The sequence below is a fragment of the Tinamus guttatus genome, unplaced genomic scaffold (genome assembly GCF_059628265.1).
Source record: "Tinamus guttatus ecotype Peru unplaced genomic scaffold, ASM5962826v1 Tinamus_guttatus_pri_ptg000246l, whole genome shotgun sequence".
NCBI classification, from domain to species: domain Eukaryota; kingdom Metazoa; phylum Chordata; class Aves; order Tinamiformes; family Tinamidae; genus Tinamus; species Tinamus guttatus.
In genome coordinates, this window is record NW_028288780.1 from 1,223,310 (window position 1) to 1,238,161 (window position 14,852).

The 14,852-nt window shown below is 44.0% G+C and overlaps 1 protein-coding gene across 24 annotated transcripts in view; it reads left to right on the plus strand.

Annotated features, from left to right (window-relative positions):
- ANK3 (ankyrin 3) overlaps window positions 1–14,852 on the plus strand; it is a 241,995-nt gene that overhangs the window by 182,998 nt on the left and 44,145 nt on the right. For 19 of the 24 annotated variants that reach the window (XM_088526336.1, XM_088526349.1, XM_088526327.1 and 16 more), the window contains 4 exons: window positions 1,828–1,900; window positions 2,096–2,158; window positions 7,531–7,654; window positions 10,547–10,649. In XM_088526336.1, coding sequence (XP_088382462.1) covers window positions 1,828–1,900; window positions 2,096–2,158; window positions 7,531–7,654; window positions 10,547–10,649 — 363 coding nt within the window. The remainder of the gene's footprint in view (window positions 1–1,827; window positions 1,901–2,095; window positions 2,159–7,530; window positions 7,655–10,546; window positions 10,650–14,852) is intronic. The other 5 variants (XM_088526338.1, XM_088526340.1, XM_088526339.1 and 2 more) reach the window with 1 other exon arrangement.

The window sequence follows — 14,852 nt, forward strand, 5'->3', positions numbered from 1 at the left end:
GAAGAGCATTTGGGATGACAGGCGGATTTTGGCTCTGCAACTTCATGTGCCTTTTCTTACTCTGGCTTTCCTTGCTGCCCCTATAATTCAGTTGCTTACATAAAATCCTCTTTGCTCTTTTTATATGGCACAAAAGATAAATCTCAAAACAATGTAACACAATTGAATATGCCCCCAAAAATCATAGATCTTTGTTACATCATCTCACTAGGTTCTCCCAAGAATACATTTTTCTTTAGAAGGATTTCAAGATTTTTTTTGTAACCTAAAAAAATCATCTGAAAAAGATTTTACTAAGCTTGAAGGATTGTCTAGCATACAACCAGAGAACTGCAGGAAAAGTAAAATCATATTTTTATGCCAAGAACTTCCAGTATGACAAGCCCATTTGTAGCTTGCAGAGTTAATGAGCTGTGTTTGTGCCTCGTGATGAAGAATGGTCATTTATTACGTTCTGTGGATGAAGAAGAGTTGTGTGAAAGCAGGCCAGGCTATGAATTGTTCTAGGAAAAGCATTTATGAGCTTAAAGGCCTATGCTATCCTAAACAATCTTCTTTTACTTAGAGAAGCCCGAGAATAACTTCTTTTAAAATTGAAGTATGCTACTTATCAGTCACAAGGGTATAATTTCCAAGGCTTGGAAACCTGGATATGAAATCTGATTTCCAAATGGAGCTTAAAAACTCAGTTCAGCTACTGAGACTGTTTTTTGAGGCATGTGGCTAAACAGCTCCCAAAGGTAAATTTAATGAAACCAGGGATGAACATAGCTAACTTTACTGAGATTTATACTTAAACACCAATAAAAATCCATTATTGCCGGAAAGAAAATCCTGTGATTTTGCTGGTTTAACAGCAATGTGTTAAAAAAAAATGCAAGAAATTCTACAAAACAAAATAAGTGTCAAGCTTTTTATAAGGTCTGTGATGTTTGAGCATGCAGGAACCCTTCTGTCATAGGAGGTGATGGCAGCAACCCAAGAACCGTAAACTGCCATATGACTATTTGTGAAGCCAGGCAAAAAAATGAAGTATTTTAAAATAGATGATGGTGTAAAAGCTGTTAGAGTGCACATGTGCGTTATTTGTGGGATGTATATGTAGTCTAGGAACACATTTCAGGCATTCATAACATTCCTTTTCAGCCTCTAAATTTTTCTGTATTGTTCTTTGCATCTGAATCAATATGAATATCACAGTGAAAATGAACTACTTCTGAGTGTCTTTCAGGCAAAAATTCCTTAGGGGAGCCATATAGCCTTCATGTGGTTAAAATCGTTCTCATTTGTAGGAGAAACACACAACTCGTGCTAAGGCAGCTCTGAAAAATACCACATAGATGAAACTTGTTCCTAATTATCAGCATTTTTATCTAATGGCAAAGGAGAAATGCTTCCTTCAGAAGGAAGGGCTGTATAGTGTAATACAGATTATATACTCCTGCACAAAATTTCAAAGATTATTTAGAGTTCCTTTAAAAACCCTTGGCATTCAAGGGTTCAACTCTTGGATTCAATGTACTTGTTTCTTCTTTGTTGTGATACGATCTTTTAGCCTTTCAGTTAACACTCTCTGCTGAGAATTCTGTGAAAATGTGAATACAATTGAAAACATCAGTGTAATAATACATGTTACTGGGTCATATCAGGATAGTCTCCTTAACTGTATGTGTTTATACAAAGGAAAGTGAACAAGAAGCTACATAAAATGTTATTTTACTAATTTAATGTAAAAAATGTGTCCTATCATGCAATAAATTTTTAAAGTAACAACAATTTCAGGGAAAACAATGCTTAGACTCTGAAATGATTTCTTTTCTTTGACAGACTGTTACAGAAAAGCACAAAATGAATGTACCTGAAACTATGAATGAAGTTCTTGACATGTCTGACGATGAAGGTATTCAAAATAATCCCTCGCACTTTATTTCAGTCTTCTTTTGTCAGAAGGAGAGTTGTTTAAAAAGCAAAGCAAACAAAAAATAACCATTATTAGTTGACTATTATCTTTGCATACCTGCTGTTGTTTGACATTGATTGCTTTGTTGACATATTGATGTGTTATTTAATTATCTTGTTTATTTAAATCATGCAGTTCGTAAAGCCAATGCCCCTGAAATACTCAGTGATGCTGAATATTTGTCAGATGTTGAAGAAGGTATTTGTGCATTTTTGTATTGCAGTGATGTTTAACTTGAACATCTTCCTTTTATTTCATCTCTCTGGAAATTAATCCTTCAGATAATTTTTTCTTATTATCCCACTAACAATATTTTTTGCTTCACAATTAAGAATGCTTTCAAAAATTCTTTGAGCTATTGCTGATAATCCTCTAATTTTGTCTGAATCTCTCACTTGCTGTTTTTTACTTAAATTGCTTCCACTGTCCTGGAATACTCGGTCCTTTTCCTGCTGCTTCTATAAAAGAGAGAAAAGGATTTATGACTATAATTGAAAAATTAAATATTTGGCAAAAGAGACCAGTATAAAAAACTTCGGAAGAAATAGCTGATGGTGAAAGCTAACAGTATTCAGAGAAAAAAAAAAAAAAAGAATTCAGATGTGGATTCAGCAATGAAATGGTTGAGTTAGATTGAAATTGAGCCCTTGGCCTTGAAGAAAGTACCTTCAGGGTGAAAGAAAGAAAAATGTACAGACATGATATACAATAAAACCAGACCAGGGTGCGTTTGTCCTGTGCAAGGAGGATCATGTCCTGTGGGAGAAATGTTGGTGCTTGGGTTAGAGGACGTGCCTGTAGCTGAGGCTGGGTCTGCACCACTCTGCAAAGCGGCGCGGCAGACGCTGCAGACGAAGGCCGTGTTGCCCAGGCTCTCTGAGCTGGCGGGACGCCTCGGTGCCCGTCAGCCTGACGGGGCTTCGGTGCTCCCCAGGTATTCCCGATCTTGCTGCAGCAGCGGTTGGCTGGTTCCTTTCCCCTGGAGCAATGGGGTCCCCAAACCAAACCAGGAAGCGGGCAGGTCTGAGCTGATGGAGAGAAGAGCACCAGTGTCCTGGCGACTAGTGGGCTATTTGTGCCACTCAAAATATAAAGAAGTGTTATTGTAACTAACTGTAACGTTGATGCATAATAGTTGTGGTAGTTAATAGAGCAATGGCTATGGCTTTATCCCATCGCACACTGAGGAGCGGTGCCGTTGAGAAACGTTCACATATGAAATCATAAAATCAGAACCTGTGGCTTTAACGCACAGCATCATCTGCTAAGGCCCAATGCCATGCCTGAAGCAATGTGAGAGACCTGACGAAGGTTTTTGGCTAGTTGCTTTTTCTCACTTTAACAAAACAAATTGAAAAATAAAAACTGTTTAGGAATATAGGAAATACAGTGAGTGAATATATTATGCAACCATGTTATTACTGGGGGAGCTAAGAGACCGGTTTGTGTATAACAAGGTAATTTTCAAAGCTTTACTCTGAATGGGAGCTCTCAAATCAAATAGAAATAGCTATTAATGTCTGTGGAAGCTTTCCAGCGTGCCTGGCCTGCAAGAATTAGCAGGGCCTGAGGTAACTACTTCTGACCCGTCTCCCCTTTAGGTCTTTCATATCAGCAAAGGTTGCCACTGCCTTTCACCACAATAGGGCATTTCTATACAGAGCATCCACTTAAGCTAGTGGAAACAAATACTTCCAAAATGCTGAAGCAGTCTGGCAGATTCATTGCCAGGGAGCTCATTTCCAAGTGAGAGCAGGGCACAAATTTACCTCCCAGATCCAAGCTCTCCTCACTCACTCAAAGTTAAGGTCACCAGCCAAGCTCTTCAGGGACACTAACTTACTAAACTTCTCAACAAGCCACAAAACTTTTAAGCTAATTCTAATCATAAGAAAAGCTAAAAGCTTAGAAATTAGAGTCTCAGAGCTTGGAGACAAATGTGAGGGAAAGGTTTCTTTGAATTTATGTCTTACTGTGCCTGCTAAATAAGCATTTACATGGAAATTGTGTAATTCCTTTTCCTTGCAGAGGACCGTTTGATTTGGAGTCCAAGTAGATGGAAAGGGAGATCATGTCTTCCTTTTCCCAGGCTAGTCTGGGCATTCTACCCTGATGAGGAGGGATGAGGATGAAGTCTTCTCTATCAAAAAGAAAAAAAATAGGGCAGGACATTAGTTTGAAAGACCTAAATGTAATTGCATAGGGGAAAGAAATGAAGGCTCGTGTTCTTCCATGGCAGAAAGTTTGCACTAGATGTGCTCCAAAAGCTGTCACCGCTGTCCTGGGCGGGAAGGGGTGTGAAGCGAAGGAAACTGGTGCAAAGAGAAAACGCTTCGGGTGTTGAGAAACATTGTGAGCTTTTAACTTCTTACTGGGTTCTTCAGTAGATGACAGCAGGCTCTTTGGTGTGGTAAGGACACTGTTAATGGGGATTCCTGTCTCCGTGGGAGCGAGCGTGGTGCTGATCAGGTTCCTGGGAGCGCAGGGGCACCCCCGCCGCTCCTGGGCAGGCGCATGTGAGAACAGTCACAAAAGTCTTCATGAACATCGTCTTTCCTCAGCATATAACATATAATGAAAGAAGAGACTGATTGTTTTAGAAGTGGTTGCTTTATTATATTTTTATGCTTAGAGTTGTCTGAGGTTTTGTCTCTGTAACGTTTTACAGCATTTCAGTGGTTTGGCGCAGGCATTTCTCTGTATTTGTGTGAAACCAGAGCCTTGGGTACAACTAGGAGCACCCTCCTCCCTCATGAGGCTGCCATCAGAGAGGTCTGGTCAGGCCGAGGCAGGGGAGAGGTGAAAGCTACAGTTGTCTCCAGCAAAGTGACAAGTGCCCACTTGGATCCCAGGCTAGGATTACATTTCACCTGAGGCTTTCCCAAGCCACATGATGCCTTCTCTTCTGGCACTAAAGAGCCTCTATTTCCCACTGGCCTCGCAAAGAGCTCCTAAAATGTGCTCTTGCTGTTCCCTGTGTGTACCAGGCAGGAAATGAGTGGCCCAGACGAGCTGGAAAAATGGTCCCTTACCTTCTGCTAAGGAGACCTTGGTAAAATTGCCCGGCAGGACTTGATGAAAACTGCCTGGAGTCCTTTGGGACTGGGAAAAGGTGCCAGAGATGAGCACAGGTAGGGAATAGCTGAGGAGACTGCATAGTCCAGGAGGGAGAGGATGAGTGGCGACCAGTGAGAGCGGGTACAATAACGGGTGGTGGAGCGGAGAGCGCGGCCTGCTCCTGCCTCTTCCAGAGCACCGGAACGGGAGCGTCGGGCGAGCCTGGGAGAAAAGGGGACCCTCTTCACCCCACGCAGAGTTACTGCTTGCACTTCGTGTGGGGAGCGCACGAGGTTTGCACGGGTTCAAAAGGGAACTGGACGAATTTAGAGAGGAACAAAAATACCTGGTCAGCACTATATAAATCCCCTGTGGGTTTAGAAACCCCATTTTCACATCACTGCGAGGCTCACAGGAGGCTGGCTGCTGGCATGGCCCGTGTGTCCATGCATGTGTGTGTATGTGTGTGTATATGTGTGTTATGTGTGTGTGTGCGTGTGTGTGTGTATATGTGTGTGTGTGTATGCGTGTGTGTGTATGTGTATGTGTGTGCGTGCGTATGTGTGTGTGTGTGTGTGTATATGTGTGTTATGTGTGTGTGTGTATGTGTATGTGTGTGTATGCGTGTGTGTGTGTATGCGTGTGTCCGTGTGTGCTGCGCGTGGGGGCGGCGCGGCGGGGCCGTGGCCAGCGCCGCCCCCACGGCATCAAGTTGCGGCGCCAGGACCCGCTCCTTGCAGCACCCCCTTCCCGTGGCCGCAGCCCCAGCGCCCGCATGGATGAGGCCGGGCGGGAGGCTCGCCGGGAGGCGGTAATCCAATCAGCAGCAGCTTTAAAGGGATGTCTGCAGGGGGATTAAAGGGGGATTTTTTTTCTTTTCTAAACTTGAAATAACCGTAGTCGCTCTTTAGTGTTTGGGCCGCATCCGCAACGAGCTTTTGATCCGAGTTGAGGGGACAGAGATGCACATGTCCTAAAATACACGCGGAGCGATCGAGATGTTAAGAAGATCTCAGTTGTTGTGTGGAAAGCGAATATGACCCGCAGGGATTAGTTTGCTTGTGCTGGTTTGGAGATTAACTCTAAATCACTGCTTAAGGACTAATAGGACTAATAGGAATTCTTGGAAACACCAGGGAAAAAATTCTTGTAGACCAGACTGGTGAAAATGGCTTTCCAAAACAGTAAGACTTTTTAAAGTTTAATTTGATATATGATGTTTCTGTTTCTGTTTTTTAATGCTTTATGGTCTACTATGAACATCTTAGCTTTGAAATTGTTACTTAAAATAATCACTGTTGCTGGGTGGCCGGAGAAAGTTGGTCTGTTTATTTTGCTGTTTGCGAAGCAGTAGCCGAAAGGGTATTTTTAGAATTGATTGTTAGTGCAAAACCAGCGCTCACGGCGCTTCCCCGAGCGCGCCGAGCTCCGGTGAACCAAGATTGGAGAAACAGAGCCGAGTTCCTGGAGTCACTCACCTTTGCGGATAAGCTCCAGAACGTCTCTCCCGTGAACTTATACATGGCTGCAGTAAATGTGCTCCCGGGCGAGCGCGGGGCTCGCGGCAGCTCCCGCCGCTCTGCCCTGCGGAGGGGCGGGGGGTGGAAGTGGCGCGGCCGCATCAGGCACATTTTCGCCTTGCTCTGTCAGTGCAGGAATGCAGGTTTTGGGTATGATGTAATGCTATGCAAATGCTGGGAGCCAGGGCCAACTGCTCCTTAACCCTTGCAGTAACTGCCTGCCTCTCTGCACACTGAACTTTCCTAGATTTCTTTTTCTAAAAATCCCTAATCTTCTTCTCAGTTACTGTCCACGTGTGGAATATATCCGAGGCCTTGCGCTGGGCTAACGGGGGCGGCGTGGGGCGGGAGCCCTGTGGCGGGGCCGCGCTTTGTGCGGCTCCCGCCGAGGGCTTTGTCGGGCCGCGCTCGCCCCGCGCGCTGCCTGCGCGGAGAGGAGGCTCCGTGAGCGTTTGCCTTACCTCAGCGAACGGATCCGCGCGGGGGCGGGCTGCATGCGGCACCGCGCGGAAACCCAGGCTCCCACACGTACGGAAACGTGCTTGGGGTGGGCCCCTCCGCGCGCTCTGCGCGAGTGGGCAGCCAGGCCGCGGGTCAGGGCTGAAGTTTCTAGCAAATGGAATGATCCAACTTTAACTTGTCAAGTTGGACTTTGGGGCAGGAAAGCAAAGGTGCGTGCTGTGGTGCCAAGTGTGGAAGAGCCCTTTAGCTTGCTTAAATAAATGGGCACAAGTCATCTCTTGTAGAACTTGGTTTGTTGGATTTCTGTCGAGGGAGGCTGTGCCCCTTATGTTTGCGCCCATAAAATCATTTTCTCAGGCCGGCTGGGAGGGCGGAGGGCTGACGTTCCGCTTGGAAAGAGCCCGAGGGAGAGCGGGGGTGCCGGCATCGATTACTCGCTGGCGAGCCGGGGAAGGACTTTAGGAATCACTGAGAGCACAAACATTTACCGTATGTGGAGCTCCTGATTTCAGCCTGACTTTTGTGCCGCAGGTGAGGATGCGATGACAGGGGACACAGACAAGTACCTTGGACCACAGGACCTAAAAGAGCTGGGCGATGACTCCTTGCCGGCCGAAGGATACATGGGCTTCAGCCTCGGAGCCCGCTCCGCCAGGTATCGTATTTGCTGCCACCGCCGTTGCAAACTTCTACAAACCAAGTGCATTATTTCACCCAAAGCTGGAGTCTACTTTGAAATGAAGTAGAGGGGGTGGACTTCCGTGTCAGGGTAATACTGCGTGTTTGAAGCATATGCTCATTGCTATTTTGTTTCATATTCTTTATTCATGTTGGCTTCTTATGGCAGCGATTCAGAAAATTAGCTACTCATTTTTTCTGGTGTCTGCTCATGCTCTGGACGTCTCAAAGGAACCTCTTGGCTAGCAGTTTGCAACCTCTCTAAAAACTAACCTAGAACAGCTAGCAAAAGCAAGCTCCTTCTCACTACTGCCCGTCAAACTGATGCTCATGTTTGAGTATTCCTCACCGGCCTAATCTAGCAAAAGAGTATGAAACCAGAAAAACTGAATGGCAATCATTTGGCTATTCTAGTGCTTTGATTTCTTTAGAGGTTGCCAGTGAATAAGCAAACAGAGAGCCAGTGTTAAAGAACAAAACACAAAAATAAGAAAGCAGTAAAAGAAAACGTACCTTAAACTGGCTGTAGGATTTCATTTGATACGAAACAGATTGCATGCTACAATAAAAATAGGCCAAAGTTTCTATGAACCCGATATAACACTGTAGATCTAGTGTAATGTCTGACTGCAGTTGATTTCAACTCGCGTTTCTAGATCAGCGTTTTAGATTTTTTTAATATTGCTAAAGCCTGCTCTGTGCATTGCTCAAAACAAGCAAAGCTGTATGAGCAGAGATTACTTCCACAGTTGTGGATCTGCAATGTGTTTACTGACAGCCAAATTGCACTGAAGCTAATAATTAAACCTCATAAGCCAGAGCCCTGAGGACTTTTTCCTACACGGTAGTTTAAAGATCTGTTTTAAAAAGTGATTTCATTGTCTAACTGTGATTGGCAACTCCCATAAGGTAAAGCTTAGATGTCTACCCTCCAATCCTGTTTGTTATGGCTCCTTTAGAAACGCAAGCATGCAGTGTAAATTTGCTTTTTAGCATTGCCCAGCCATGTTTTGCTTCACTTACAATTCCTAGGTAAGTTAATAAGTATTTACATGATAATACATGTAGGAGGAATGCCAAAGCACTCTTAAAATAGACCATTAGCTGTGAATTCAGCAAAAGGTTTCCAAAGGGAGAAATCTTACACCTTTGAGGCTAACAGTCACTTTTTGCTCAGTGGCTGAGGCCGCCCTGCCGTGCCCCGAGCACCTGCTGAACCGTGCAGCCCTGCGCAGCGCGGCGGGCGCGAGCGGCGGGCCCGGGGCAGGACGGGGCTCGCCGGACACGTTCTGCTCCTGCCGGGCACTTCCTGCACACGACAGGGGCAGAGCAGGATTGCACAGTCCAGGTCTGATAGGTGGATCTGAGGGTTCGGCTTCATGTTTTCTTTTCTTTGAGAGGAATCTAGTGTTCCCATGCTTCGGACTTTAGCAGTGCCATTACTATTTGTTGCTGCCTAGCTCATTTTTACATTGCATATATGTTATGCTCAGAGGAGAGAAATACAGTGTTTTTCATGGAAAGTATTGCATTTAGCAAAAAGTATTCGATGAATGTTTCTTACTACTGATTCTGAGTGTAACATTAAGAAATAAGCGCATTAAATATGTAAATCATCCAGCCATAACATCTTGCTTTTCCCGTCTGATTCTTTGCTTTCTATTTCTCCTGTTTCTTTTCCACTGTAAATTGCTTTAGTCCAAAAGTCAGGTAAGAAGGCATGGCATCGTGTTACATCTTTCTGCTGCTGCCATCGCTCATCTTCATTTTATTCAGCATTGGAAAATGACATGCTTTTTAATTTTATTTATTTGTTTATTTGTGGTTGAGGTTTGCTCAGCATTAGAGAATATTTCTCTGTGGTTATAACAAATATAACTGGATTTTTTTATACCCTTTATTGTGTAGGAGTCTGATTAACATTTGTCTACAGTATGCAATAAAGACCCAATTCTGCTTCTAGCACACGGAGGAACGTGTGCTAAGGGACTAGAAAAGATGTTTTGACAACTACAAAGTGCATGAAGCAAGTTGTAGAGTTTTGAGACTGGAAAATGTTAGTAGTTTAAAAGTGTAATAGTTTGTTGAATGTTGCTTTTTATTAATGCACTTTTTTACGACTTTATTTTTCGTCACGTAGCAAGCATGTCTAGGCCTGCAGCATGTTTTTAGCACATACCATAATGTATCTTCCAGGGTTAAGTGTAACAGACACTCCTACTTTGATTAAATTGCAACACATTTGGCACGATCGTAGAGTCTAACATCCGCAAAATAATTCCCCAAAGCACTGGAATCTGTATTTAATCATTAAGAGGGAAATTTCTTTTCTTTCCTCTTCTACTTCAGAGTTGTTACCCTCCTGTTCTGCCTAGGAGTAAGTGAATAACTAGGGTGCTTATAACAAAGTTGAAAGTGGTTCAGCCACAAAGAGAGAATGACAACAGAAAACTCGCTCTTTCTGAAACCTGACTCAGCGATCTGAGCCATATGGGCAGACTCTAACCTACCCACAGCTCCACCAGGACCTGCCCTCATGGCTTTTCTTTCAGGATCAAGGCTTGTAGACATTTATCAGAGTTCACCTAAATATTTGAATACACTCTTCTGCTTTTATTCTAAAGCCACAGCATTACTGCTGAAGCAGTAAGCATTCATTGATTGTTGTTTATGCATAAGACCGGGAGGGGGATATAGCAAAGTATTTATTATTCCATTTTTGCCCTTCCCTTATATTTATCTCATAGACGATGTATGTTTTGCCATCTTATGCTATGCCCTGGAAGTTGCATGTATTAATTTTTTATTTTTATTTTTTGTTCATCTCATTGTCATCTGCACTTTCTGTGATAAATGGTAAATACAACAGCCTGCGCTCCTTCAGTTCGGATAGGTCCTACACGCTGAACAGAAGCTCCTACGCGCGAGACAGCATGATGATCGAGGAGCTGCTGGTCCCGGCCAAGGAGCAGGTACGTGCGGCCCTGCCAGAGCGCGGAGCAGCGTCGGGCTGCCTTTCAGTAGGGGACAATGTGCTGCAGCCCTCAGCCGTGCTTGCAGGGACTGCTGCTGCTCTGCTAACTGATGAAGGGGGAGAAGAGGAGAGCTGGAAGTAAGAAATGATGGATTCACAATGTTGTGATCTTGATCTTGCAAGAAGCACGGTGGTCTGGTCCCAATACAAAGAATCTTTAAGCACCTGATTACATTTCTGAACACAGAACTCTGCTTTGAAGTCAGTGGGAGTATCTGTGAGCTTCATGTTAAATATTAGAGTTCTTTGCTGAGCTGGGACTGAAGTGTTTTACGCTAAGCAACCTTTGTGTGTAGTGTGTGGACTATGACTGCATTCGCCCATTCTGTCTACGTGTAGGACTCCAACTCTGTCTTTATTTTTTCACCCTGGGGAAGAATTTGGCCTTGTAAAGATTATGCTATTGTGCACTAACCAGTTATGTATCTTCCAAATGTTTGTGCAATGACTAATACAAGAAAAGCAGAATCTTTTGCCCTGATTATAGCGTGGGAAAGTCATTCTAAAAGTGAATGCTGGTAGTGGTAGGGTGCTGGTTTTTTTTTTTTTTTGAGAGAGAGAGTTCCCTCAGTGTTTAGTTGGTAGACTTGTTTCGGACTTTCAAATCTAATTTGATTTCTAAAAGAAGAGTTTTTTAATACACATAAACCAGAGATCTGCTGGGAAGCTGAATTAAAAAAATCCACATAAAAGTCTTAACTTGCGAATTAAAGGGCAGCAGAGTGGTGCTGTCATGTTCCTGTCCTGAAAGACCATAAGATGGGCCATGGTGAAGCCGAAGTTTTCTGCTGTTCTTTATGCTGAGGTATGTTTCAGCAGTGGCAAGGATGCCTGCACAGGGAATTACTGACCTCAGAAAAGGTTTTTGTTGGGGAAAAAGTTCATAGAGTATTTTTACAGAGCTTTTAGTTCACTCTAGCATTTTAAACCTTAATTGTAGCACTCCATAAGTTCAAATGTAGTAATTTGTTGTTTCTTTCCCTTTTAAGTCAGAAAATAAAAGCTGCCACTATTGGCACGAGGAACAAGAGATGATATTTTAGGGCTGAGAACTTCCAGTCACTCTCATACTTCCTACCCTTAAACCTTCAGAGAGTCTTCCTGAATTGATGGGAATTTCAGATGTGAGGAAGGTTCTCCAGCCTGAGAATACATTATGTTTATATGGTGATTCTGGCCATTTTTGTGATTACCATCAAAATAGATGGAGTTCATTTAGCAGCTAGGGAGTGTTTGAAGCAAGCACAGAGCTTGTTTTAAGTCTTGTTAAATAACTGCTGAAGGACATTGGTCAAATTGTACATCATTAACCTGCTTTGTATTACAAAATCTCACTAGGAAATAAAAAGGGCAGTGTGGGGTTATCATCCAACTCTGAAATGAGCCATCTGCATATTCAGTTTCTTAGACCAGTATACATCTTATAGCAGTAGCAACGTCTGAGATTAAGGGGAATTAATTAAGTATGCTTATATATGCTTATTAGTTAAGTATGCTTATAAAAGTATTTAAAAGAGAAGGGGCAGCTGGCAACCTCTTGGCCAGGTGGACTTAGAAGATCTTGTGACCATCTCTTCCCATGTTCTCTGAGGAGCAACTTGGAAATCCAGGCAGGGTGCAGCGAGGAAGGTTTGCAAGCGGCCCCTGCTGCACGCAGGGCCCTCGCGGGCAGCCTGGTGCTGCGTGCGGAGCGCTGCCCTCCGTGCTGCTCGCGCTCGGCGCTTCCTGCTCACCCTGCCTGCCCGGGGGGACAGGGGCTGCAGGCCTTGGAGCACAGCGAAAATGTCCGTGGCCCTGTGTGTTACCATGGAGGCAACAGTTCCGGCCAAATCTGAGCGACTTCCTCTGTGGAATAATTTGCATCAGCCTCCGAGTTTACATCAGCCACAGGCAGGATGAATCAGGCTGTCCGTTACCTAGCAGCTTGGTGAATCTCTTCTGTCCGGATAAATCCTTCTGGGAGAAAGCATAAATCTGATATTATACAGCCTGGCTGCTTAGTTATGCAACCAGCAGCCTCCTCACCAGCAGAAATGTCAGAATTTTTATTCTGTGTTTGCATCAAACCACACCCACCCCGGAGCACTTTCAGTAACAGAATTGTGCACATTTAATCGCCCTCAGCCCAGGTAGGGAATGCTGTGGCTTGAGCAAGCACAGGCCAGGTCTTCTGGATTCTCAGACTGCAGCTTGCCCAGGAAGATTTCTTTGCCTGCCTGGAAAATCCAGCACTTCAGCAGATCAACAAAATGAGGTCAACAGATGTCTGCTGCTTGTGAGATCTTGGGTCTAGCTATTAACTTTTAGTAGTCTGCTCCTCTTCCAAGATTACTGGATACAGGCTTTGTGCTTTTGCTGGCTGAAAATGTCTCCGAGGGCTCTGTGCTTTGCCAGAAAGGAGCACGTCAAAAGTGTGCTCCTGTGCCAGGGCAGCCCAGGTGGGCCAGGGCAGCCGGGGTGGGCCAGGGCAGCCCGGGTGCACGTGCACGCGGCTGTGCTGCAGGCACGTGCTAGTGTCGCTGTCTCGTGGAGGTGGGTTTAGAAAGATACTGTTTGCCATGAAATTGTGTGTCTGGGGGCTGAGCTTTCTGTCACATGCTGTTGAGCTTTAGCGTTTCTCATCTGTTGTGGCAAATGTGATCCCACATTTGTCTGTCGACATAGATGCCCTGGTGCATGCCCAGACCTCAGTGCAGTGATGCTGTTGTGGCTCAGCAGGCATTTCAATGACAAACACTGAGTCGCATTGTCCCCCTTTTTGTGTTTCTTAAAAAAGAAATCTTTGTAGAGATCGTCATCACTGGGAAATGGTATGAACTCAGCTATTTTTTATTTATCTGTATTTTTTGCAACTTCAGAGACCAGCTATCTGGATCTTGCAGGGATTGGTATTTATAGTTATGTGCTCAGTGGGAGCTCTTACAAAGTTCAATCGCTTGGAATAACTGAAATGCACAGAGTTGGCTTTTCTGCATAAACTGTGGGCTCCTCCTGAAATGTGGAAGAATCCCTAGTGTTCTATTGGAAAGAGGTAGAAAATGGTCTTCATTAAACTAAATTATGATACATTTTTCAAAACAGTGCTAATTAAACCCACTGCTGTTGCTTAATTGCCATTGTTTTTAATGGCATTCATTTTATCTTTTATGTCTGATGCCCTGATGCATCTTCTGGTACTTAGCACAACATCCCTTAGCAGCAGCACCCTTGCCTGTTACTGCTCTGCCTTGGTTATGGGTCTTGCGGCACAGTAACGTGCCAGGCGGACGACCCTAATAAAACACGTAAGGTAGCAAAAGGAGGCAGCCAGGGCCACGTGCCACGGAGGTTTGCACAGATCACAGAGCAAATACCCTGCAGATATTTTTATTGATCAACGTTAAGTGATAATATTGATGGGTTTTGGCAAAGCAAAATCAGGATGTGCATTTGAAATGCAAGAAATGCCTATAAAACAAAGATTTGGAACCCAGTAAGCAATAGGAAGGGTGCAAGTTCTAGCCAGCAGTGGAGCATGATCTGGTTTAGCTTCTGGATACTCCTTGACAGAAGGACTTTGGTGTGTTTATGACTGGTTTTGTCATATTTGTAGCTAGTGCTGATATTTCTATTCAAAATAATTAATTTACAGTACCTTTAGATGCCTGTATATAAAACAATAGGTGGGAATCATAACATTTCCATGTGCAGAAATGTGTGTTTGACTCAGGTTTGACTGCAACCCTAGAATATAATTAGAAAATAGCTCGTAAGGTCTTTTCTATGTGTGAAGAAAAAAAATCCAGATAACTCTGCCTGCACTCTCCAGTCATATTTGCCTTCTGGGAGAAGGCAATAACTCCCTTAGGGGAGACACTGGCATCTTTAATACCATCCCAGGTGAATATGGCCAGTGCATTGCATGGCAGCATCTTCAGTTTTATTGATGTAACTTCTGGCTTAGAAACTTTCATATCACCCTGCAAATTCAGGCAACCAGTGTTTGAGGATGTAATCTGCTTGATTTCCTAGGAAGAAAGGAACAGAGAAAGAAAGAAGAAAAGAGCATGTGGCTAACATGACTTCTCTGTCACAGATCAAGAGAATTTATAGCAGCAAAACCTGAGCTGGGCACGGGGTGTCTGTGAGTGCAACACCACGA